Source organism: Lagenorhynchus albirostris, chromosome 5 (genome assembly GCF_949774975.1).
Source record: "Lagenorhynchus albirostris chromosome 5, mLagAlb1.1, whole genome shotgun sequence".
NCBI lineage: Eukaryota > Metazoa > Chordata > Mammalia > Artiodactyla > Delphinidae > Lagenorhynchus > Lagenorhynchus albirostris.
Genome location: NC_083099.1, coordinates 37,175,037 through 37,201,972, shown reverse-complemented (window position 1 = coordinate 37,201,972; position 26,936 = coordinate 37,175,037). Strand labels below are relative to the sequence as shown.

General features: G+C 38.3%; 1 protein-coding gene across 5 annotated transcripts; it reads left to right on the top strand.

Annotated features, from left to right (window-relative positions):
* The first annotated feature begins 347 nt into the window (after positions 1-347).
* On the top strand, positions 348-18,450 carry C5H3orf33 (chromosome 5 C3orf33 homolog). Of its 5 annotated transcripts, XM_060149195.1 has the most exons (7): positions 414-480; positions 2,306-2,365; positions 3,986-4,039; positions 6,957-7,034; positions 9,952-10,099; positions 15,190-15,350; positions 17,643-18,450. In XM_060149195.1, exons 4-7 carry the CDS (start codon positions 6,957-6,959, stop codon positions 18,042-18,044), a joined length of 789 nt encoding a protein of 262 aa, XP_060005178.1. In that variant the 5' UTR covers positions 414-480; positions 2,306-2,365; positions 3,986-4,039; the 3' UTR covers positions 18,045-18,450. The 5 variants fall into 5 exon arrangements, with proteins under 5 accessions (XP_060005175.1, XP_060005176.1, XP_060005177.1 ...); XM_060149192.1 differs by lacking the exons at positions 3,986-4,039; positions 6,957-7,034 and having other exon boundaries at positions 348-480; XM_060149193.1 differs by lacking the exons at positions 3,986-4,039; positions 6,957-7,034 and having other exon boundaries at positions 352-506.
* The last annotated feature ends 8,486 nt before the right edge of the window (positions 18,451-26,936 follow it).

Below are 26,936 nucleotides of genomic sequence, written 5' to 3'. Positions count from 1 at the left end.
GATCTACTTCAGTTTTCTTTCTTGTGTGGCACGTGCTACCCACAGATGTGAGTTAAGCGAGTTGAAAGTGATCATCTCCCATCAGCATGGCCAGGAATTCTGCAGCTCCTGTCCCCGTATCACAGAGAGCTCCTGCGCTGTGGGAAAACCCTGCATAAATGCTGGGGTCACTGTGAAGATATCTCATTATGGGTTGGGAGGCCTGCCCCCGGCCACTCCTAGGCTGCGGAGAAGGGGACCCGGCGGTCCGCTTGGACGGCTTCCCCTCCAGCCGGAGGAACGCGAACACGTCCGCCCTCTCGCGGAGAGCGGCGCACCCTGTCGCCCGGTCAAAGACGCGGCGCGGGCTCGCGGGAGGCTGGGAACATGGCGGGGAGGCCCGCGGCCGCCGGCACCCCGCCGCCGGACCGGGACCGAGCAGCGCCCAATGTGGTGGCGTGGATCTCGCAATGGGCAGACGACCACCTGCGTCTCGTCCGGGTACCGCTGACCCGCCGGCCGGGCAGGTGGTGGGCGCGGGCCTGAGGGAGGCGCGTCCTGGGGAGGCCCGGGCAGCGGACCCGCCGGGCCGGGGAGGCATGGAAGGCCGCGGGGGAGCAGCTCGAGGGCCGCCTGGTCAGGGCAGCGTGTGCGGGGCCGCGGGGGCGGTTGGGAAGGGCCGGGCAGACACCAAAGCAGGGCGTGTAACTCCATAGGCCTGCGGAGAATGGAGGAGTTCGTTTCTTTAATGCAGTGAGAGGCCATTGGAGTTCCAACAAAGGGCGGGGCGGGGGGGAGGGAGGCTGCACTTTCGGCGACTAGACAAGAGAGGATTGTGGTAATTCCTTTCTTTTTAACAAAGAGAGGAATAAAGGGGGCTGCCTGCTTCGTGAATGGTGTTGGAAATTGCTGATATAGAGGAGTTGGGATAAATGAATTGTTAGGGAAATCTAGGGAGCTTTTTGCACGTGTGAACTTGAGGATGCCTATGAGACCTCTAGATGGAGATGAGTGAACTTGAAGATGGTCATTAGACTTCTAAACGTAGCTGTAGATGTTCTAGGCAACTGGAGACAGGAGTCATGTATTGAAGGGAAATCAGAACTGGGCATATAACTTTGGGAATGGGCTGCATAAACCTTGAGTAGTATTTAAAGCTTGGATGACGTCTTGGAGCCAGTCAGAAAAGCTCCTGAAGAAGCCCTAGAACTGAGACCTAGGGGCCTCTCTAACATTTAGAATTTGGGGCCTGAAAAGGATGTCAGCAAAGACTAGGAAGGAACAGACAGGGAGGAGGAGGAAAATCAGGAAAACCAGGTGTCCTGGAAGCCAAGTGAAGAGTATGTGTTCAGATGGAGTGATTAACTTTGTTGAATTCTGCTGGGAAATTGAGTAGGATCATCAGCTTTGCAAATACTTTGCAGCCAAGCAGCACAAGAGCCAGGACCATGTCTGTTTTCACTCACCAGTGCAGCTCAGTCCTTAGAGTAGTAAATACCACTTAGTAAGTGCTAGATAAATATTTGTAGCATTAATGCAATATATATATGTGAATATGCACACACATATATGTTAATTGACAAGACCTTGGTTCTTCCAGTTAAGCAGGAAGAGATGCATTGGTTATTACAAATTAAAAAATAACCTCATCAGTATTGGGGAGGAAACAGTGTTAAGTTAGCAAGCACATGGATAGTTCATTCCAAATAATCCAATCACAGAATGTACCCTTGTGTATATTTTCAACTTCATCTCTTATATGCTTAGTTGTATTTATTGAAGGAAAGCATGTTAGATTACCACTGTTGAGGGAATTACAGTATCCTTATTAAATTAATTAAACTCCTTTAGGTCTGTTTCAGTTTAAACGAAGCACTTCAAAGGTATCGCTAAGTTTTTCCCAACTGTTTGCAACATGTATTTCCCAAGTGCTATATTTTAAGGTTTTGGTGATAAAGTTTTCTACCAGATACTTAAATTCTGCCTGCAGACTCAGGGTTATGGAGTTCCTGTGGGTCTTGCAGAAGAAGTAAGTATTAGACTAATTCATGCATTCAGGGAACTCATGGTTAAAGCAATACAATCAATCGAGAGCAGTACCATGTTATGTATATAATTACTGTGTGTGCCAGTTTGGTTGGAGAAAAAGGGGAAGATTAATGGGCGGGTGGGCAGTTAGTTTTTTTGGAAGAAGTGGACCTTTAGTTGAAGGATATGCCTTATTTGGGCAGTTAGGTACAGAGAGGATTTTTTTTTCTGCCTTCTAATTAGTACTTTCACTATTGTGAATAATAATTAGGATTAATCATTAAATCTCTTTTTGAAGAACATCAGCACCGTAATGGCCATAGCTGGAGTAATGTTACTTCTAAGAAGTGTTCGACTGGTAAGTTAAAAAAATGAAGAAGACATTATGATAAGCACCAGACAGTTAATTTTTCTCACTTCAAACGAGAAAGATGATATCTCAAGCAGTGTATCATTTTGTTATTCATATTAGAAGCTTTTAAATAGTATTTTAGAACAATGAACATATTTTAAGATGTTGGTTTAAAAGTAACACATCCACAGGATTTTATGGAAAGTAATTGCACAGCCGGTATTTCCATAATCATTTTTCTTCCTGCTTAAAAAGGAATCTGAAAAGGATTTAATTTGCTAGAATGGTGTAACCACTAAATTTGCATTTCAGATGTTGAAAACAGTCAAAAGTGTTTCCTATGGTGGTATTAAATTTAAATCGCCGTTGAATTATGTCCCTTAGAACTAAATAATTTATGCTTTCATTTAGTGTATTTTTTTGCCCTTTCAATAATGTATTAATAATAGACATTGTGGAAATCCATTTGATAATTCAAGATTTACAAGTATTTTTTTAATACACTTTATTGTTATCATAGGATGTAATTTCAGTGTCATGTTCGGTGTCAGTGTCATGTGTCATCCAACTGTGATGGATATATTGCTTCTATATATATTTATTTCCTACACTTATCTCTATATTGTTTTGTATTATCATTGACTACACCCCATTACTTTATCATACTATATCTTTTCCAACTGTTGCCTTTTCACCCAGACACCAATTTCAAAACTTCTGTCTCTTTTCCCTTCTTTTTGTTTTAGTGCCTTGCACTCATCTTTTTAAACTGAGAGGTAATTGACATACAGTGAAAGTATGAGTTTAAGATGTACAGCATAATGATTTGACTTACATACCTCATGAAATGATCACCACAGTAAATTTAGTGAACATCCATCATCTCATATAGATATAAAATTAAATAAATAGAAAAAAATTTTTTGTCCTTGTGATGAGAAGTCTTAGAATTTCCTCTCAACCACTTTCATAGATAACTTACAGCAGTGTTCATTATATTAATCATGTTGAACATTACATCCCTAGTACTTGTTTATCTTATAACTAGAAGTTTGTACCTTCCAAGTTACCCACCTCTCCTAACCACAAATCTGATCTTTTTCTATGAGTTTGTTTTTGAAGTAAAATTGACCTACAACACTGGGTTACTTCCTGTTACACAATGTAGTGATTTGATATTTCAATACATTTCAAAATGATCACCACGAGTCTAGTTACCATGTCACCATACAAAGATATTGCATAATTACTGACTAAATTCCCCATGCTGTACACGTCATACCTGTGACTCATTTATTTTGTAACTAGAAGTTTATCTCCTAGTCCTATCTCCCTTACCTATTTCTTTCCTTCCCTCACTCCCTTCCCCTCTGGCAACCACCTGTTTGTTCTCTGTATGTATGACTGTGTTTCTGTTTTGTTGCATTTGTTCATTTATGTTTCAGAGTCCACGTATAAGTGAAATCATACAGTATTTGTCTTTCTCTGACTTATTCATTTAGCATAATACCCTCTAGATCCATCCATGTTGTTGCAAGTGGCAAGATTCCATTCTTTTTATGGCTGAGTAATATTCCATTGTATATATACATACCACATCTTCTTTATCCATTCATCTATTGATAGGCATTTAGGTTGCTTCCATATCTTGGCCACTGTAAATGATGCTGCAGTGAACATGTGAGTACATAGATCTTTTCAAATTAGTGTTTTTGTTTTCTTTGGACAAATACCCAGGAGTGGAATTGCTCAATTATATGGTAGTTGTATTTTTAATTTTTTGAGGAACCTCCATACTGTTCTGCATAGTGGTAAAACCAATTTATATTCCCACCAACAGTTCACAAGGGTTCCCTTTTCTCCACATCCTCACCAACACTTGTTATTTGTTGTCTTTATGATAATAGCCATTCGGACAAGTGTGAGGTGATATCTCATTGTGGTTTTGATTTGCATTTCCCTGATGATTAGTGATGTCGAGCATCTTTTCGTGTGCCTGTTGACCATCTGTATACCTTCTTTGGAAAAATATATCTTTAGGTCTTCTGCCCATATTTTAATTGGGTTGTTTGTTTTTTTGATGCTGAATTGTATAACTTCTGTGTATATTTTGGAAATTAAGCTCTTATTGGATATATCACTTGTAAATATCTTCTCGAATTCAGTAAGCTGCCTATTTGTTTTGTTGACAGTTTCCTTCACTGTGCAAAAGCTTTTTAGTTTGATGTCCAATTTGTTTATTTTCACTTTTGTTTCCTTTGCCTGAGGAGGCATATCCAAAAGAGTACTAATAAGACTGATGGCAAAGAGCATACTGCCTGTGTTTTATTCTAGAAGGTTTATGGTTTCAGGCCTTACGTTTAAGTCTTTAATCCATTTTGAATTTATTTTTGTGCATGGAGTGTAGTCCAGTTTCACTCTTTGACATGTAGCTGTCCGGTTTTCCCAGCACCATTTATTGAAGTGGCTGTCTTTTTTGGGGTGGGGGGGCCTGAACTCATTTTTAACCTTATATTTAATAGGCTCTTTCTTATAACACCTCCATGATTTTGTAAGTCATTCATTTTTAGCCTATGTATATTCTTCTAGAATGGAGCTTTTGAAACTTTAGTTCTTTTCGTTCTACTTTTTTCATTTTCTTATATCTCTACATTCCATGACATATCTGTATTTTGAAGTTTCCAAAATTGCCAAAATATTAAATTATCTGATTAAGAGTTAAGGGGAAAATAGTGCTGAGGGATCATTTCTCTTATTAGCCCTTAAAAAAACACATGAATCAGTTAGAGATCATTGTAAGTTTTTCGTTATTTTTAGTATATAGTTCAGTACTTCACTTTGGTAATATTAAAAGTAGCGTGTGATGGACTTCCCTGGTGGCGCAGTGGTTGAGAGTCCGCCTGCCGATGCAGGGGACATGGGTTCGTGCCCCGGTCCGGGAAGATCCCACATGCCACGGAGCGGCTGGGCCCCGTGAGCCATGGCCGCTGAGCCTGCGCGTCCGGAGCCTGTGCTTCGCAACGGGAGAGGCCACAACAGTGAGGCCCGCGTACCGCAAAAAAAAAAAAAAGCAGAGTGTGTTACTGTTTATTATGTTCACTTTTATTCTCACTGACTTTAATTCTTTTTTTTTTTTTCTCATTGACTTTCATGTCCTAATCCTGCTTATGTTAGGTACGTCATTGACTTATGCAAGTTATTCAATGATATATATATATAGATATCTATATATATAGATATATATAGATATATATATCGATATATATATCTATATATATATCTATATATATCTATATATATATAGATATCTATATATATCTATATATATATAGATATATATATATAACTATATATATATAGTTATGACGTTATTTATTTTAGACTTAAGTTTGGTGTCTTTTTCTTAGATTTTATGGTTTTTGATAATAGCGATGAGAAGAGCAGACTAAGGAAGAGAAAAAGAACATTGGAACATTAGGAGATAAAAAACTCTGTTATAGAACAGTTGGAGATGTTTAGCTAGAAATAAGAGAAACCCCAATCAACAGTGGCTTAACCAATTAAAAAGTTGATTTTTCTCATGTCACAAGAAGTTTGGAGGTTAGAGGCTGCTAGCATTGCTTCCCCGACTCAGTAACATAGAATTTAGGTCTGTCTGATTTTCCTTGCCTTTCCTCATGGCACAGATGGCTGCTATAGCAGGCTGCTCAAGGCAGGAGGAGAGGAAAAAGGAAGGAAGGTGTCAGCCGCATCTTTTCCTTTTGTGCAAAAAGCAAAAATGTTCTTGGAAGCCCTCTGTAGACCTTTGCTCACATCCTTTTGTCACATGGCCACCTCTAGCTGGGGAAAGTAGGCTGGGCAAGTGGCCGTTTGGCTTTTCCACCCCATACAGAGCATGTTGGCAAGGGAGAATGGGTTTGGGAATGGATGTTGCATTGATATCTTGCCACAAGGAGCCTTGATAATTCCTCTCCAGCTTTCTTTTTGGATTGCTGGTTTTCTCTCCTTCTTCTTCCCTTTGAGAGTTTATCAGTTTCTCATATTCTTTCAGTTACAGATTGACAATTCCAAATTTCGTATTTAAAAAATAAAAAAGATTATTAAGTTTGGTACTGTGCTGAGCCCTTTATATATATAATTTCATTTAATAGGTAAAATAATTCTGTGATAGAGGTATTCTTATGCCTAACTTTTATAGATGAGGAGATGGATGGTCAGAGAAATAACTCTGACAAGATCATCCGGCTAGTACATGGCAGAACTGGATTTCATATGACATCTTCCTGAATTTAAAACCCTTATTATTTTCTCTTCACTGCGATGCTTCCAGCTTTTGTCTGTTTGCCTTTAGGACTGCCCTTCACCCTCTGAAGCTTGGGCATAGCACCTTTGTTAGTGGGATCATCTTTCTGCCTGCTCCGGAGAGCAGGCTGTGTTTATCACAAACTGAGGATTTTTTTGTTGAAAGATGTCTTCCTCAGGTGTTCCTATCCTTTCCATTTTGACCCTTTAGCACTTACACTTTATATTAAACCTATTCATGTGTTGCTCTATAGTTGTATTCTGGTTTTATGCATATTGTCTTTTCCTCTTCCAGATGATGCGTTCTGTGTCACAGAAATGCTGCACTGAACTTTTGGCTGTTGAGGGATTATTGGATTCCTCCCATCATGAGGTAGATGCAGTGGGATCTGCCTTTAGAGGTTCTTCACATAGACTGTGAGCTTCGTGAAAGTAGAACATTGGGTTCTACGTTTTTCCATTTCCTCCCCTAGCTCCTTAATAACTTCCAAAACTCCAAACATCAGGGCACACTTTTGCCCTTTTATGTGTATCCTTTAACGAAAACACCTCAGAATTTAAAGGATGGACCTGTAGTAGTTGAAGACATCTTTAATGTCCCTCTCTACTCCTTCTAAGTCTTGCTTCCTTGGGCAAAATACTCTTGGTTTTCTCAGGTGATGTAGTTTCCAGGCTCTTTACCATCTTTTTTCTCCTCTTCTGGCTTTGTTCCAGTTCGATGAAGTCTTTTATGAAATATGACATCCAGAACAGCCAGATAGATTCCACTTAGAGCCTGATTTAGAGTATTCGCTCCCTCACCTCTCTTGTTCTGGATCCTGCTTCTAATAATGTTGCTTTGGGTGGAACTTTGCAGAGGGGAGTTGTGGGGGGGCTGGGCAAAGAGGAGAGGGAGTTTGCACTTTTTGTTTTTGGCAGCCTTGTCACATTTTCACTCATCTTGAGTTCACAATTAACTAAAACCTGTAAATCTTTTCCATATATGCTGCTTTATTCTCTTCTATCCTTTAGTTTGGGAGGATACAGGGGCAGACTTTTATGTTGTAGCCATTCATTCTAATTGTCAGGATCTTTTTTTTTTTTTTTTTTTTTTTTTGCGGTACACGGGCCTCTCACTGCTGTGGCCTCTCCTGTTGCAGAGCACAGGCTCCAGATGCGCAGGCTCAGCGGCCATGGCTCACGGGCCCAGCCGCTCCGCGGCATGTGGGATCTTCCCGGACCAGGGCACAAACCCATGTCCCCTGCATCGGCAGGCGGACTCTCAACCACTGCGCCACCAGGGAAGCCCTGTCAGGATCTTTTAAAATACTAACTCCGACTTAGTATTCATACCCTTCCAAGCATCAGACCTGCTGATGTTCGATCCTTACGCTCTCATTCAAGTCACTGGTGATCGTATTAAGCAGGAGAGGATCCAGGTCAGAGCCCTGTGGCTTACTCCTAGAGTTCCCCTCCCATTGACATTAACTCATCAGTGCTACCCTAGGGATGTCACAGAACCATATTGGGAGCCATCTATGTGGATGTTTAGCCCACATTTCTGTGTCTTTCCCATAAACTTTTCATAGACAACTTCTGTCAGGTGACTCACTCAAACTTTTCATGTGTGTTTGATTTAGGATTTCTCTTCCCTTTTGTTTATGTTCTGCATATTCCACATTCTTGAATGAATGCTGACAATACATACCTTCAGAATCTTTTCCCTCACAGTGTTTTCCCCAGAAAAAGCAGTCACCTCCTTTTTATCTAGATTCACCAGTTGTTAACATTTTTGCCATGGTTGTGCTTTCTCTCTCTCCCTCAGTGAAACCATTTGAAAGCAAGTTGCAGACATGATGGAACTTGTCCCATAAGGACTTCATAGTGTACTTCCTAAGAGCAGGGATATTTTCCTACATAGTCACATTAATATCACAGCTAATAAATTTAATATTTTTGCAGTAATATCTAAAATCCAGTTCATATTCATATTTATCTTCTGAAAATATCCTTTGTAGCTGTTTTTTCCCCAGTCTAAGGTTCAGCCCAGGATCACACACTGTATTTAGTTGTCATGTCTCTTTAGTCTCCTTTAATCTAGACTTTTATCCCACTTTATGTTTAATTTTTGTCTGTCATGACACTGCCATTTTTGAAGAGCCCAAGCCACTTGTCTTAGAGAATATCCCACAGTCTAGATTTGTGTTTCCTTGGTAGATTTAGTGTGAACAAGAAGGTGACAGTGTATACTGCTTCCTGTTGTGCCGCATCAGGAGACTCACAGTGTCCGTCTGTCCTAGAACGTTATCACATCTAAGATAATTAATAACCCCTTAGCATCATCTAATACCCAGACCATATTAAGAGTTCCTTGATTGTCTCAGTGGTGTCTTTTTTCAATAGATGATCTGTTCGAATCAGGATTCAAATGGTCCATATATTGCGTTTGTTTGTTATATCTCTTATGACTCATTTATTTTATAACAGTCTAGAACCCCACCCCCATTTTTTCCCCTTTACGCCATTGATTTGTTAGAGTAACCAAGTCATTTATCCCATTTTTAACGTTCCACATTCTGGATTTGTCTGCTACAATATTTTTCTTGTTTGAAAAAAATTTTTTTTAATGTTTAGACCAACTTCACTATCTTAGGAAGTAAGATAGTATCTATCTTACTATCCTTCTGCCTGTATGAGGTTCTCACCCAGCCATGATTATGAGTTAAGGTTATCTCTATAGTACTGTTAATATGGAAGACACAGGTATAAAATGTTGACTAACTCCAAGGTGTTAGGTATTTAAATAAATTCCTAATGTTGGCCTTTTGGGAGGGGCCTTTTTCTCCTATGAGATAAAAAACAAGGGAAAAAACCTTGTTGATTAGTAGTCAAATTTAACTTGCCTCAGTTTTGGTTAGGTTCTCCCAGCAGTACCTGCATGAATAGATGGTACATCTATAGTGTAGGATAGTGACTCTTTAGCCAGATTTGTGTGGTACCATGTTTAGACTCACTGCTTTTTGATGGATTGTGTCATATTTCGAGGATGTAGGCTTTTAGAAATTAGGAGTCTGTTTAATGTTCTCTATAGAGTAGCTTGAAATAGTAAAATAATGACTAAATATTTCTAAATAATGTTCCCATAAACACTTTGTGTTAAATCTTATTAAAATTTTAATATAAAATTAAGAACCAAATTAAAAATTTCCAGTGGTTATATCTTCTTTAAAATGTTTAGAGAATTTGACATGCTTAATTTTAATATGAAAATGGTAGTAAAATGTTATATTTTTCTCCTTGTAAATCAACAGACATCAAAATTCACAAGTCCTTCAGATATTCCAGTAGAATTTATAAGAAGGAATGTTAAACTACGAGGACGACTACGCCGAATAACCGAGAATGGTTTAGAGATTGAACATATTCCCATTACTTTACCTATTATATCTTCATGGAGAAGTAAGTAAGGTGCAAAAATAATAACACTAAATAACTATTTTAATGTTCCTTTATTAGAAGTTATTTTAAAAATAGCAAAAAAAAGTCATTTTAATTTTTAGTAACTTTCCATTGTCTATGAGGGAAAGTCCAAATTCTTGACTTACATACAAGAACTATTTAATTTGGCTCTAGATTTCTTTTCTTCCTTCCCTCCTTTTCTCATTCAACCACTCAGTGGTTCATTCAGGCATTCAAGCATTTATTCCACAAATATTGAGCACATGTTATGTTCTAGGTCCTATGCTAGCCGTACGTGGGGAGTGAAATAAACAAGACCACTCTACCCCTTGGAGCTTATAGTACAGGTGGAAGATGGGCAACAGACAAATGAAAAATTGTCCTGAGAGCGCTGAAGAAGAGGGTCAGGGTATAGGATGAGAATTATAGGAGGTTGTATGAAGGGCGAACCTACATATATAGTAGTCAGAGAAGGCCTCACTGAGGAGTTGCTATTTAATCAGATACCCGAAGAATGGGAGGGGGCTGGCTAGGAAGAATATGTGTGGGGATGAGTTGGCTCTTTTGGTAAGCACGTGAAGGCTCGTCTGGCCAGGACATAGGGAAGAAGGGGACAAGAGACACCAAAGGAGGCTGGAGAGCTGGGCAGAGTCCATAGCTTTGCTGCTGCAATTCCCATTTCTCCCTGCTTCATGGCAAAGCCCCCAGCCACACAGACATGCCTGCTGCTTCCATGTGTTCTCATGCCCTGGGCATAGTTCTTTGCCCAGAGTGACTTGGCTCCTGTGGATTCTTTAGGATCTAGCTCAAATGTCAGCTCTTCTGTGAAGCTCTCCTTAACTCCCAAGCAGAATTAGCCTCTTTCTTTCCTGTCCCCCAAGCAATTTATACACACTGCAATTAAAGTACTGAAACACATTTTCCTGTAATTATATATCTAGGTTTATATTCTTCTATTAAACTGGGAGCCCCTGGTGGGCAGGGAACTTTTCTTATCTATCTCATTATTCACAGTCCCTAGAAAAATAATTGTTAGCCAGCAGAGACTTGGCAAAATTTGTCAAATGAATTAACTGAGTTATATTTAAAGATCTTCTTAATATTATTTTACTGTTTTGAAGAAAGGGATTCTTATTTCTTTAGCCTCAGATGAATGAATATCACTCTGTTCAATTAGATAGGGCTGCAAAGGAATAAGATTAATTTTTTTTCCCCAGACATACCTGAAATGATTGACTTCTTTAACAAATCAAACAGTATTTTTCCCTAAAGAAAGATACCTGAGATGTTTATTTGGCCATTTAATGGCCATTTAATGACCATTTCAGCTCTAAGAATGGTTTATACTTCATAAGTCCTCTACCTTCTCAGTTGTTGTAATAATGCTACAATAATTTAAATCTCTCCTGTCTGAAATAGTGATGATTCTTTAGTGCTTAGACAGCAAGGTCATCACTTGTGATTGTCCAGGCTGTACATCGCACAACTTCAGGGATGGTATTCAGTGGGAATCTGCCCCAGAAGTCGAGCAGTGCCACAGCACTCTAATTGCCATATACACATATTGTTATTAATGGGTTTCACATCAAATAAAAATGTTTATCAAGTTGGTACAAACAATCAAAATTTTAGAGCTGAAAGGAAACTTACTTTTCTCCCCCACTTATTTAAATATTTTCTATAGAAGTTAAAGGCCATGTATGAAGCCATCTACCTAACAGTTGATGAAATCAAAGGTAGAAAACAGATTTTCTGCTACCCAGTCCACAACTTTATGTATACAGATGCAAAAGTTACAGAAACAGACATGTCTTATTCGTCCCAACAGATGATAACCAGTACAAATGTAACGGTAGTGTTAATACTTTTTGTAACTGACATAAATTGTTGATGTTAAAGAGATCATTTTGCATTTTCATTTGTTAAACCTGTTTACTTATAAAATGGTTGTAGAACTAGAAGTTTGCTTTCCAAGCACTATTTTGACTGATATAATAAGATGTTACAGCATAATCTTTTTCATTTAAAAATAGCTGTTAATTGAAAGCTCCTTATGTTCCTTTCACTATTTTTACTACCTGGCCTGTAAGATAGAGATGGACTTTTATTTTTTTAAATTTTTTTAATTAATTTATTTTTTTGGCTGCGTTGGTCTTTGTTGCTGCACACAGGGGCTACTCTTCATTGCGGTACGCGGGCTTCTCATTGCGGTGGCTTCTCTTGTTGCGGAGCACAGGCTCGAGGTGCGCAGGCTTCAGTAGTTGCAGCACATGGGCTCAGAAGTTGTGGCACGTTGGCCCTAGAGCATGTGGGCTTCAGTAGCTGTGGTGCATGGGCTCAATAGTTGCAGCACGGGGGCTCTGGGGAGTGCGGGCTTCAGTAGTTGTGGTGCGCAGGCTCAGTAGTTGTGGTGCATGGGCTTAGTTGCTCTGCAGCATGTGGGATCTTCCTGGGCCAGGGATCGAACCCGTGTCCCCTGCATTGGCAGGAGGATTCTTAACCACGGCGCCACCAGGGAAGTCCCAGGGATGGACTTTTCATTTTATTGTAAGGAAGGCTAGGATTCAGGCTCCCCAAGTTAAGGCCATTCTAACCAAAAAGATTTAGCTCAGAAAACTACATCAGAGTAGAGTCTGTGTGGTGTAGTAGAATGTGTATTGGCATGGAGAGCTTGTGTTCTATTTCTAGTTTGGGCTTATGGTTTCCACCACCATCAAAGAAGAGAATTATAATATTTCCAAGACTCCTTCCTCATGACTATTCTGTAATATCCCTTCCTTCCATGCTCTTATCTTTGGTGTGTATGATGAGGAGGCAAACACACACAGAGCTGAAAATTTTTATGAAGCGGAACTCTTAGGACACTTCATTTCTTCAATAAATGTTTACTGAATGCCTGCTGTTTTGTCACAGTCTCAGTATATAGTGGCAAACAATGGATGTGATCCTACAGTAGTCACAAAACCTGCAGTCTAATGAGGATATTACTCAAAGCTTCTTCTATCCGGGGATGGTAAAAAATAATCTTTTTGACGTATGTGATACTCCTGTCTCGTGAAATTGTTCATTGTCATGAATTCACTTATAATGTTTTCTAAATTGAGGGTATAAATCAGTTGTTTTTCTATCATGTACTATCTTTATAAAAACCTTAAGAATATTTAGTTATGAAGTTTCCGACCCATCTGATGGAACAGAAATATAGCAAACTCCTTAGTGGTGATTTGCTTCCATATTCATCTTACGTCTGCCGTTTTTTCCAGGTTCCCATGGTCTTTCCCTTACTTGACATACTCACTTCCTCTTCCTCCTCCTGCCTCTCTGTTCATTCTGCAAAACCCAAGTCCTGCTCTTGGGCTCTTCCACTGGAGCCCATGTTGCTGTCCCCTTATAACCTTTGGCATCATCTGTGTCATCCAATACAGTATGAATTAGGCTTTTTTAAAATATGTGCATAAAAGATTTGTTGAAGAGCTGGTAAGATAGAGGGATTCACATAAAGCTAAAATTAGACATCATAAGCATTAAAAGTTGCATCTCCTTTTTCAAAAAAATCTCAACTGTTTGGGCAAAAATATATGATGTATATAACTAACCTTATTCAGTAGATTAGTTCTTGGAAGATTTATTTTTAAATTTTTATTGGCCGCATCATATTTTAAATGCTTAATGGGGAATTGCTAATTTTAAGGGAATCCCAATGACCTTTTGTGAAGTGAAGAATTAGGACATTAATACTTCAGGTTGATAGTGTTGACTTAGATTCATGTTTTTGGTCCCCAAAATTTTGGTCTTAAAGACTAGAGGATGCTTTATTGGAAGACAGCTGGTGTTGATGGCAGCATTAAAGGATTGAAGAGAGACCGCAGAATCTTCAAGCTTCCCTTAACTCATTACGTACCAATGATTTAAATTCATCTAGTCTTTATTATATGTTCTGCCTTAATCTAATTTGTGTATTTACTGTGTCACAGATTTTTCTAAGGACATAATCCTACTTACACCTTTTGATACTTATCTAACTGAAACTCTAGGACAGGTTTCAAGAACCCATGCCCTAAAGAAAATGTTTTTCTATCATCAAATAATATTGTGGCAAACTTCTAGGATATCTTCCTGAACTCAAGTATTACTTTTTCCCTAGTAATTAAATGAACTTAACTTTATACTTTCAGCTACTTGTATAAGAGTTTAACATATGTTAAATGTATAATTTCTTTCAAAAAAAAGTCATTAAGATTTTTTTTTGTCAGCCATTATCCTTTATGGAAAGTTATAAACTTTTTCTGCAATAAAATCCTGTTATTAAAGTTTAATTGGTTAAAATTTTATCAAGAGTTTGCCCAGACTTTCTTATCACTATGTTACTTGGGTAATAAATTGATAAAATCCTGTCTGGAAGTCAGTTTTGTAAAATGTATATTAAAAAAAATAATGTTGATATGAATCAATATTTATTGAGATGGGAAAATATCCTCAGTACATTAAGTGAAAACGCAGTTTATACAGTCCTATTGGTCGTAGGAGCTTATATTATTGAACGACATATCTTGTAGCATTACGTGTATGTGTGCAGAGAAATAAATCTGGCAGATTTTTTTTTTTTTTTTTTTTTTTTTGCGGTACGCGGGCCTCTCACTGCTGTGGGCTCTCCCACCGCGGAGCACAGGCTCCGGACGCGCAGGCCCAGCGGCCACGTCCCACGGGCCCAGCCGCTACGCGGCACGTGGGATCTTCCCAGACCGGGGCACGAACCCGCGTCCCCTGCGTCGGCAGGCGGACTCCCAACCACTGCGCCACCAGGGAAGCCCAAATCTGGCAGATTTTTTTTAAAAAGGTAAATTGGTTAAACCCCACATCCTGTTCTGGATCTTACTGAAATGAGTTTTTGAAATTTCCATCTGTTACATACTTGTATTGTTTTAAAAGACAGGTTGACTATAGAAATGAATGGATCTATATCTAGATAGTCTGGGTATTTATAAATAAACATAATATATCCAGTTGTTTTTTGGAGCCCAAATGACTTTGGAATTTGCTTTTGCAACGTGGTATTAAAGCTAAAACTCTCTTCTACCTAACCCTTTTAGAAGAGCCGTGTGGTGCTTTGCTGGTTAAGTTGGCTGGAGTAGAACTCACTGAAACTGGGAAGGTGTGGTTACAAAAAGAGCTAAACCCTTCCCAAGTAGTATGGTTCCAACTTCTTGGAAAGGAGAATTCAGCACTCTTTTGCTACCTTTTAGTGAATAAGGTAAGTAGTGTGAAGAAATAACTAGCAATATTTTATTCTTATTATTTAATACATAAACTCGTCATTAATCAGAGCCTTGAATATATAATGAGACTGAATTTTTTTGTCTTTTTAAAGTATGACTCACAGTGATTATGTATAGAGAACTAGATGTTTCATATATAAATTTTTCTATAAAATTTGTTTATTATAGAAAAAATTGTGTTTATATGTTTATTATAGAAAAAAAATAGAAAATTTTAAAAAAGTTAAAAAACTTCGAATTATTATTGACTCTGGACATTGCCAGTTTAAGGAGTATCTTATACATTTATTTATGGACATTATATCACACTTGTTATTATAAACCACTTGTTGAGTGCGACTTGTCAACTGAAAATTGCAAAGAGCAAGGGTGTTTTCTGAAGGTAAATATTGCTCATTCTGGTCCAATACCTTGTAGATAGGTATGCCTTAACATATAAGTCTTTGAACTCTAAAAACATTGAGCATATTTAATACTACTGGGCATATTTAAATTGAGCCTATTTAAATACTATTCATGATCAGTAGTCAGTCATCTGAAGACATTGCCTCAGAGTTTCCTTACCTTTATGACTGGCCATTAGCCATTCTGTAACTGCGGATGCCTGAGAGCTTCATTACTGTTGCCCTGTCACTGTCTTGAGTCCTTCGATGTGCCTTCTTCCAAATTTCTTTTGGTGGACGATTACTGAAAAAAGAACATGGAAAAATAAAATAGTTGAAATGTTATTATAACAGGATTAAGGGTAATTTTTCTTACTTTTAAAGTTCCTTATTATGTAACAAACAAGAATAATCTGAAGAGAAAAATAACCTCACATTAAAGTGATTAGAATTACAACTATTTTAATTATTAAAGCTTTGTGAATTATTAAGAGAACACCTAGTGAAATCCATTAATTTTTGGATGTCCAGATCACATTCAGTTCTTTCAAAATAAGAATTATCCAATACTGATTGGTTGAAGCATCTTACACTTGACTAAGTTGATAATACAGAAGTATATAAAAGATCCCAAAGGCCTTACGAAAATATTAACTTCTCTTTTCAGTTGAGGAGTATATATTATTTATCCTCAAAACCCCGCTATGGAATCATTTTATTCCCTTTTACGGGGGGGACTCCGGGTAACCAAGTAGAAGAACCGGTATTCAAGCCCAGCTCTTCCTGGCTTCTGAGCCCACACTTTACCTTATCTGTCTTTACCTTATACTCTTTCCTAGAAGGTGACCAAATTATGTTTTATGCAATTTCGGTAATTTACTTCTGTTGAATTTTACTGTAGTGTGAGGTTGAATTTTAATTATTTTTATTTTGGTTCAGCTCATTAAATTTAAAACATTGAGACAAATATGATAATCCCTTTAAAACTGTATTTCTTAGCCGCTTATCATCATGTACCAAAAGTTACTGCATTTAAAGGAACAAAAGGTTACTTTATTCCTTTATATAGTCTTAGAAAATGTTTCCTACTTTAAATTTTTAGTTTTCACATTAAAAAAATTTAACTGTGAATTACTTGTCTAATGAAGCTATAAAATTACTAATACTTTGTTAAAATTAACCTTGTTAAGTTAAAATCCCACAAGGACTATGGAAATAGCTAAGCAGGATCTCCTTTACACTGTAAATTAGCGAGAAAAAAAAAAAATCCCATTTATCTGGTTTCATTAGGCAGTGAGGTATGAATGAAATTTCCTGAAGGGTGAAGATTCAAGGGCCAGGACTATTTTTATGTTCATTATTTTATGGGACATCTTTTAAAAATGTATTTACATGCCAGTGCCTTCCTCAAACACTGGACTTCTGAACCTAAATTAACAGTTCAGTGATGATTCATTTCATTTTGCATTTGTCTACTTTTTAGTTTCGTTACTTTTCTTTGGTTTCTCTTTTGCTATGGCCTCCTGTCATTTTACCTATCTGGTGTGTGCTCCATTTCCCCTCCAAACGACAACAATAAAACCAAAAAACCCTTTTCGTGCTTTATTGCTTCTGCACATTTTTGGGTAGGAGACCAGTGAGCCTGTGGAGAACTATATGTTATAAAATAGTGAATTGTCTTTGAGCAATGGTCTCTTCTAGTAATGAAATTCTTGGATTTAGCATTAACTGTTTTAAGCTCTTAAGAACCCTTTTGCATTTATATTTTTGACTTTTATTTGGAGGACTCAAGTTGCAGAATGACTGATTTTAAAGTAAATAAAGTGTTACAGGTATGCTAGTAACTTTATTAAATAATTGGCTTGTGTTATTTTTTTATTCAAGGGTAGATATTTTAGTGTGAGTCTGAATGAAGAAATTTTGAGAAGAGGCCTTGGCAAAACTGTTCTCGTTAAAGGGCTAAATTATGATTCTAAAATCTATTGGAGAATTCACAGAAACTTACTTAAAGCTGAATTAATAGCCTTAAAAAAAGGAGAAGGAATATGGAAGGAAGAATCTGAAAAAGAAAGTTATTTGGAAAAATTCAAAGGCTCCTGGAGAGAAATATGGAAAAAAGACAGTTATTTAAAAAAAATTGAATCAGATTTCAACTTGAAAAAAGAAAGTTATTATGACAAATTTAGAAGGACTTATGAAACATGGAAAGAAAACATGAATAACTACTCCTTAATACTGAAGTTCAGAGAACTTCTGAGTCGCATACACTTTCGTAGAAAAGGATGAAATATTCCAAGAGATCTGGAGGTGACTTACTCCCAAAAGAATAAAATATAATGGATAAATATAATGAATATTTTTCATTGAGTTGAAATGGGAAATTTCCCCAAATGATCAAAGTTGCATTCTAATGTATTTAAATATTTAAGAGATGATTCTTATAAATGTAATATCAGAATAATTTAAATAAATTATGATTAATGTAATATCCTTTTAGGAAAAATGAAACGCTCTGTAAAAAGTTATCAGGTTGAGGGCGATATACATGTAGTGATAATATATGAAGAGAGAGTTTAACTATTGGCCATTGTATTATTTTAGTCATTTTGGGCAGCCGTATTTAACTTTTGTTTAAAGAGAGTATTTGTTTACTTTTGATTACTTATAATAAAGGGACTCTTTATGCATCATGTCTGAGGCTGCTCTTTTCTCTCCACTACTTTATAACTGCTTGTGAATTTGAGGCAGAGCTACAAGAGAAGGTCACTTAGACCATTTTCTACTAGTAAAGAGTGACATGGGCTTCCCTGGTGGCTCAGTGGTTGAGAGTCTGCCTGCCGATGCAGGGGACATGGGTTCGTGCCCCGGTCCGGGAGGATCCCACATGCCGCGGAGCGGCTAGGCCCGTGAGCCATGGCCGCTGAGCCTGCGCGTCCGGAGTCTGTGCTCCGCAACGGGAGAGGCCATAACAGTGAGAGGCCCGCGTACGGAAAAAAAAAAAAAAAAAAAAAAAAGAGTGGCTTATTTCTACTTGTTGTTAGATGAGGGGGATAATCCTGAGGACAAAATCATGAATGAGCCGAGGATGGCAGCACACAGGATAAAAAGAATAGGGATGCCTTCTGACATTGTCGAGACCCTAAGGGCTTGAACCCTCTTGCTTCCCAATTTCTTACGACGCAAGATAGTAAATTTCTTTATTTTTAAAGCCAGTTTTAGTTGGTTTGAGGATGTGATATACACACATACTTGCTGCAAAATCCTCCTGACAGTATAAGCTTTTTTCACAACACCAGCAATAATCCACCCACAATGTCTCCAGAAGTTTTTCTTTTTTTATAATTATTTTATTTATTTATTTATTTATTTATGGCTGTGTCGGGTCTTAGTTGCAGCACACGGGCTCTTTCTTGCAGTGTGCAGGCTTCTCTGTAGTTGAGGTGCGTGGGGTCAGTAGTTGTGGCGTGTGAGCTTAGTTCCCCTGCAGCATTTGGGATCTTAGTTCCCTGACCAGGGATCGAACCTGTGTCCCCTGCATTGGAAGGCAGATTCTTTACCACTGGACCATCAGGGAAGACCCTCCAGAAGTTTTTCTTAATGATTTGTGACACTGACCAAAGTCAGAGGTATCATCTGGTCTAAATAGTTGACTCCTGTCAGAATCAGTAATATAGAATGAAAAGTTTACTGCTGCTACCTGATTAAAACAGGAAACTGCTGCTTTCCTATTTAAAACATTGCAAAGTAGATTTCTCAACATTTTCTAATTAAACAACATTAATTTTTAGTGAGGTCTCAAATCTTCCAAAGATACTTTTTGTGTGTGTGACTTTATTTCATCATCTTTGGGGTAGGATAGGAAGTTATGTGGTAGTTTTTATTCCCTGGGTCTAGTGCCTCAATAGCTTTTTGTTTTGTTTTAAGAGGATGTTTTATTTTTATTTAGAGATTTTAACAAGATTTTTATTTAAGGATGTTAAACTAGTTTTGTGGCAAGCTCTTGAGCCTTTTTTTTTTTTTTCTCAGTTTGCCTCCGAATGATGTCAGATCTCATCACAGTTATCACTGATGGCCTCTACCAGCTCTGCCAGTGCATTTTTGTCTTTCCAGTTAAGCTGTGTGAATGTGGGGCTGGTGCAGGTCTTTCTGGGGACTAGGTGACCTGGTCTAATCTTTCCCTTGAAGACATAGTAGGGAACCCTGATTAGACCAGTTTGTTTGATGGTCCAAGGGCAAGGTGAACTAGATAATTACAGAGAGGCTAGATCTTTGTCACTGGAGCTGGTTATAACAGGGCCATCTGAAAAAAGTGGAAAAGGCCTTTTAGGCTGAATTTTTGACTAAAGCCCAGGTTCTTTACCTTTTTCAAATAGAGGATTTACTACTTCTTAGTCTCTTATCTTCAAAGCAACAGGGTCTATGACCACCGTTTTCTCCTTGACCTTTTATCTTTTTGGTATCTTGGGTATTTAGAACCCTTTACTTTTTAAATATATTTCTATCAAATGAGTTTAGTTCTTATTGTATTTCTAAAAGGTTGAATTTTTATGGCCCTTTCAAATCTATTTTGTCTTAGAACCACATTTCCTTTTTGGGGTTTTATTTGTTTTTCATTTTTCAATCATACTTCTTATATATGCCATGTTGACAGCAATACCAGCTTTATCATAATTAATGGTGAACAAAACTTGGGAGAAGAGTGAAAACTATGCCCATACGTATATCATTCAGCACTGTCATTACTGGCAGCTAAAAGCATATTCCAGCCACATCCAAAGGAAGAAAACAGACAACTAAGGGCTCCTTACATGTTGCTTTCTGTTTTTTGTGTTGGTGTTTCTGTTAGTTCCATCCATGAGACAGAGGGACAAATACTGGCTCTTCTCTAGCACATGGGACAATTACTGTTCAGTGAGGGCTCCATAGGCTCGCTATCATAGTCCTCAGGCTTGGGAGATTCTTAACTCTTCTTTCCCCACCTGCTTGACTCCCAAGGCAGTCTAGTCCACAGCCTTTGACTGCTGGATTCTCATCATCTGGGATGGGAAGGACACTTGAGTTTGCTTGTGGTAGGTGACTGGGATTAGTTACTCCACTCACTGTGTATGTTGGGGAGTGTACTAGCAAGCCTGATCATTCCTGCCACTTTCTATGATGTCAGCCCAACTTATAGGAAACTCCTGTAGTCACAAACTGACCAGCAGGCATTTCCTCTTTTGCTTCCCTCTTTTTATCATGCTTCTTTCTCCTTACGAAAATGAGGTCCAGTGGCTTAGTAAATGTCAGGAAAGAGATAATCACTATTTCCAAACTTAGTGGAAACAGGATACTTGGCACCTTCAGTCTTGTAGAAAGCAGAGTGCAGTGCTTATGTCAAGTCTTTCTCCCCTATGTAAATAGGAGAGGGCAGGGATGGTTGCTGCCTGACAAACTAACTGCCCAACTCCTCCTTACTCCAAGACCTCTTATATCTCCTGGTCATGGAACCTTCTAAATTGGCTTGACCTTTCCCACCCCTGGGAAAGCCTGGGGAATCTGCTGCCTGAAATGCCATCTTTTAAAAACTGGAGTCAAAGAAAAATGAGGGCCACTGATCCCAACAGTTTTGCTGTCTCTCATATCTGGTAACTCCGAGCATGGTAAAGATCCCAGTCAGTACCTCATACCAAGCTGGTATACTTGCAAAACCTGCTTTAAGAGAGTGAACTACGTCTGAAGCAGGCAGGCAGTGGTGTGCCAAGAGTTGTATCCTCTTCTGGATTTCTCTAGCATCATTTGTATGTCTTTTTTCTTCTTCTTCAGATTCTACATATAAGTGATACCATATGATATTTGTCTTTCTCTGTCTGACTTCACTTAGTGTGATAATCTCTAGGTCCACCCATGTTGCTGCATGTGGCATTATTTCATTCTTTTTTATGGCTGAGTAGTATTCCATTGTGTATATATGTACCACATCTTATTTATCCATTCATCTGTCGATGGACATTTAGGTTGTTTCCATGTCTTGGCTTTTGTAAATAGTGCTGCAGTGAACATTGGGGTGCATGTATCTTTTCGAATTGTAATAGTTTTGTCTGGGTATATGCCATGGAGTGGGACTGCAGTATCATATGGTAGTTCTAGTTTTAGCTTTTTAGGAGCCTCCATACTGTTCTCCATAGTGGCTGTACCAATTTACATTCCCTCTAACAGTGTGGAAGGGTCTCCAGCATCATTTGATTCCTCACCAAGGTGAAGTTTACATCTTTGAGATATGAGTCTCTCCCTGGAGAAATGTAATTCCATGTGCTGTCAAGGGGCATGTTGTTGACCATCTGTCCTAAAATTCAGTGGTTGCATATGGCATTGGTTTGAAGACAGTGACTTTTCATAAAGAGACAGCATATTTCTAAAAGCCAAGAAACAGCAGCATTTCAGAAGTTCAAGGCACCAACAGAGTCATTATTGCTTAAGTCACCATTAAAAAAGATGGCAGACATACTAAGGAGAAGCAACTGCTGCTGGGTAGCTGGGGTGGAGATGATTTTCTGGCTCTTTTTTGTGATGTGAGGAGGGAAAAGTTTTCCTTGACCTTCTGAGCGTCCCTGGCTGGGTTTGAAAATTAAAGTGACAAAGAGTAACAGGAGAAAAGCACACATATTTATTTAATACAAGTTTTATATGACACAAGAGCCTTCATAAGGAAATAAAGACCCAAAGAAATAGTTAGACCTGAGTACTTTATGGTAGGCTTGGTGAGGAGAACACAGTCATGGAGGAATATGATAGGGAAAGGAGTCTGAGGTAATTGTAAACTGGGGGAGATTTAGCAAGCCCTGTTTGTTAGCATTCCTCTCGGTATCCCTTTGTCTTTGGAGATAAGGATGCTCCTTTCCTCCAGCACTTCTCATGTGAGGATTTTATGGCCTGTTTCAGGGAAGAAGTGTGAGGGAAGGAGGAGGTCAGAGTGAACTTCCTCCTTCTGCTGTTTTCTCAAACTCCTTCAGCTTAAATATTCAATATACTAAAGTGCCATATTTGGGGGTAGCATGTCCCAAACCCCACCATTGGTTTGGAACTTTTGTAATGCCATTACCAAAGTAGCGATTTCATTGAAGGCAAATCGCAGGAAGAAAGTAATGCAAATTTATGAAAAGAGTGAAGAAAATAAAGAAACCCAGGATTAAAAATTAAAATGTTAACAGAAATTTAAAAGTAAAATAGTAAAAAAAGCTTAAAAATGAACCATATTTCTATTTCAAGATGGTTGTTGAGCTCACTCGTTTAACTTCTATTCAAATTATGTCAAAATATCAAACAAATATTAGAATGGAAAAAAATGGTATCAGAGTTGGAAAACAGTGTATCAATAATGCCATTAATTAGCTAGATATTTTGAAGTTTTGCAAACTGTGATGAAAAGAATTTGATTAAGATACTGATGATTCTAGGGTTCAGTATTCCTCAGGAAAGAAGGTGAGTTCATTTAGGAAGTAAGTCCATACCCTAGTTTGGAATCTCTGACTGGTACGAATTCCTTTTGCTTAGGTCCCAAGGTAGTTCCTCATGATCTGGAAGCCTAAGGCCAAATGTCAGTGCATCCAATCTACAACCTGGAGGGAAAATAGAATGTCAGTGGTTTATAGCATATGTCTCACCCTGCTGGACAGTGATAATGATGACTCCCAGTCCTGGCAGTGTGTGAATTTCTCAGTCATTCTGGGTGCCCAGTTCTGCTATCCGGAAGATTGCCCTTATCTTCCATAGCCTCTTCACAAGTAGGCATTGGGGAGGACCCACCCTTGGAGGGCTGGACAACTTTAGAAGCCCCTTTCTGTTGATGTGGGTTCATGGCCAAAGGGTTGAGCAATCACATGCCTTTTTTCTTTTCTCCCAGAGATTTAATTCTGTATGGCTTTGATATCTATCAGTGTACTGAACACTACTGCTTTGCCTCCTTTTCACTTTTAAAGGACATGTTGGAACCGTGTTTTTCAGCTGTAGGCCATGAACTATAGTGAGATGGAGAATCAATTTATTGGGTTGCCACTAGCAATTAAAAAAGATAAAAGAACAGAAGATAATATATAAGAGTGCATTGCACATAGCAAAGATAAGTGTTGGTTTGTTACATTTTTTTGTTACAAATATATTTGAATGTGTGTACTGGCTTGGAATACAAAAATATTTGGGTTACTGAAAGTCAGGACAGAAGCTGTCATTCTCCACACACTGTTTTGAAGAAGCCTAATCAACAGATTTATGTAACTAAAGTTAGGACCACAGCTAATTCAGACAGAAATGAGGTTTTACAAAAATTGAGTTCACTGGGGTCGTTTGTTTTGGTTATCAAAACACATCTTGTAGAGACTTTAACCATCAATGAAATTGAGTAATTAGCGCCCTCTTCTGTTCTTCAACAACACTACACATATCTATTTTAGCCCTTGACACATTATGTGCAGATCTGCCTGTCTTCTTTCACATCCAAGGTATAGTGGGTCCTGTTACTCAAATGATACCTTATAAATTTTGGATCATTTCCGCTCCCTCCACAGCATTTAGCTCAGTTTCTTGCTCACTGGGGAACTCTATAAATATTTGTTAAATAGAGGAATCAAATAAGGAATGAAGTGGACCATTACAGCATTGCCTTCTCGGTTTGACCAAAACCTATTTTCCCAGTCTAATTTTCCCCTATACATCTCATGATCCTACACCAAGAAGATTAATTTGCCTTAAATAGTCTGAAAGAACATTTTTTAAACTTGTCAAATTTGAACATGATATTTATTTTGGACAAATCAAGCCCCCTAAGTATATATTTAGTTTAAATATGCAAATAAAACAAAAAGTAACATATGGTTTTTAAAATGCAGTTTTCCCTTTCACTGTGTTTGTATGGGAAAACCTAACCACTTGTTGTCTGGTTTAAATAAACAAGTGTTAGTAATAGAGAGTACATGCCTCATTAGGGTTCCAAATAGAATGTTCCTCAGGGTGTAAATTGCCTCGTCCAGCCCCCAGCTTTCAAAGTTTTAGAATTTATATTGTCTTACCAGTTTCTTTCTACTTTTTCTCTCTGCAATACAGTTTGCTCATTTGTCTAAACTTTTGTTCAATGTCTATAAAAATGATTGCTGTATTAGATGACTGGTCTGCAATTAGTTTAAGAAGATTCATTTTTCTTTTGATTATATTATGGGATTCTGCAGGAATTTCTAATGGTGTGGTACAGGAGGGAGAAACCCAGTATATTCCGTAATGGGAACATGTAATCTCAAAGTTTTAATATTATTTCCTATGCTGTAGGAAGCTGTAGGAAACTTCAGTTATATGCCTGTCCTGACCCTCAGGCTCTGGCCATCTTGAAAGTTGTAGATATTGGCTCTGTGGGAGGTCTTCTTGGAAACAAAACACACAGAGCTGAGTTGTGAAGCTTTCAGGGGGAAGGAAAAGGGGCTGTGTCCTTCTCTGACACTATTGTTTCCTATAAAATACTTCATTCCCTCCCCCAACCCCCAAGAGAAAAAAACAACGAAATAAGTTGGGAAAAAACAATGAAATAAGTTGGGACAAAATAGAAAATGGGAAAAGTTCACTTTAATTAGCATACTTTCTGCCTTTTAAAGTATTCAGTCTATGCTGGGAACTGAAACTCTCTCGAGATGTATAACTGGTGTATAAGGAAATCTTAGTTGAATTGAAGAACTTAGGCAGCCACAACTGAATTTGGATATCTATTCCAAACTCATTCCTGATCTTGACAAACAGTTTAACCTATATTTTCTCCTTATTTGTAAGGTGAAAATTGCATTTGCTTGTAATATTTTTGACATTTCCATATAAAAGGGGAAACAATTATAAAGACTTTTTAGAAAAAAGCATATGAATAGCCTATTTAAAAATGGATCATTTTAAAATGTTATTTATTTTCTATTGGTAAAGAGTTTGGCCTTAAAATTTTTTTTCTTTTGTAGGCCAAGTGCATTTCAATGTGTAGACTTTGCTAGCATTTAAAAGCTTGAAACAGGTTGCCAATAATAGCAGTAAAGATAACCGACATTTTTGAGAGCTCATTTTGTACCAGACACTTTGCTAAAAAGCTTCACATGTACTGGTCTTATTCAGTTTAGTTATTTTGGAGGCATGCATTTCTTCCATTATGAATTTAAGTATTCCAGTGGATTTCCCACATTCCTGAATAGATAAAAGATTGGCAAAGTATTTATAATTGTTGAAACTGAGTAATACATAGAGCTTCATTATACTATTCTACTTTTGTGTATGTGTGAAAATTTCCATGATAAAAAGTAAAAAACATAAACCCAAGCAACTCTTCCCAAGATCATCCATTTTGCTTATGTTGCTTTCTGTCCATTTCCATCTCAGCATGACGGTTGGCCACATGTGTGGACACATGACTCTCCAGCGGGGGAGGGAAAGATTGGTGGCACTTACACTGATCTAGTCCCCTACCCCCCATCCTTCCTGATGGACTCAGGAAGTTTCTCTTCTCATTTTTCTCTCTGTCATACACATATGAATCTGTACAAAAGGTGTTCCTGTCTTTCTTTAGTGGCACATTCAGGAGAGGGCACTGCAGGGAACACCTGCTTTTTTCATCTGCCAGATTCCCTTCCTATCCTCATTTGGGAAGAGCAACCCCCTTACTATGGTGAGCAAATCCTCCCTGACTCCACCAAGTCTGGTGGGGCTGCTACTCATAGTATACCACCTTCCTGCCTATAGGGGTGGGTATATAATCAGGAACTGGTCACATATATACTCTATTTGTTGCTGACCACATTAATTGACCTAGGGATGGACACGTGACTTGAACCAGGTCAATTAGAATCCCTTTCAATCTTTTTTCTTTTATAAATTTATTTATTTATCTATCTATTTTTGGCTGCATTGGGTCTTCGATGCGGCATGCAGGCTTTTTTCTAGTTGTGAGCGGGGGCTACTCTTTGTTGCAGTGCTCGGGCTTCTCATTGCAGTGGATTCTTTTGTTGGGAGCACGGGCTCTAGGCGGGCAGGCTTCAGTAGTTGTGGCACACGGGCTTAGTAGTTGTGGTGCACAGGCTTAGTTTCTCGGCGTCATGTGGGATCTTCCTGGACCAGGGCTCAAACCCGTGTCTCCTGCGTTGGCAGGTGGATTCTTAACCATTGCGCCACCAGGGAAGCCCCCCT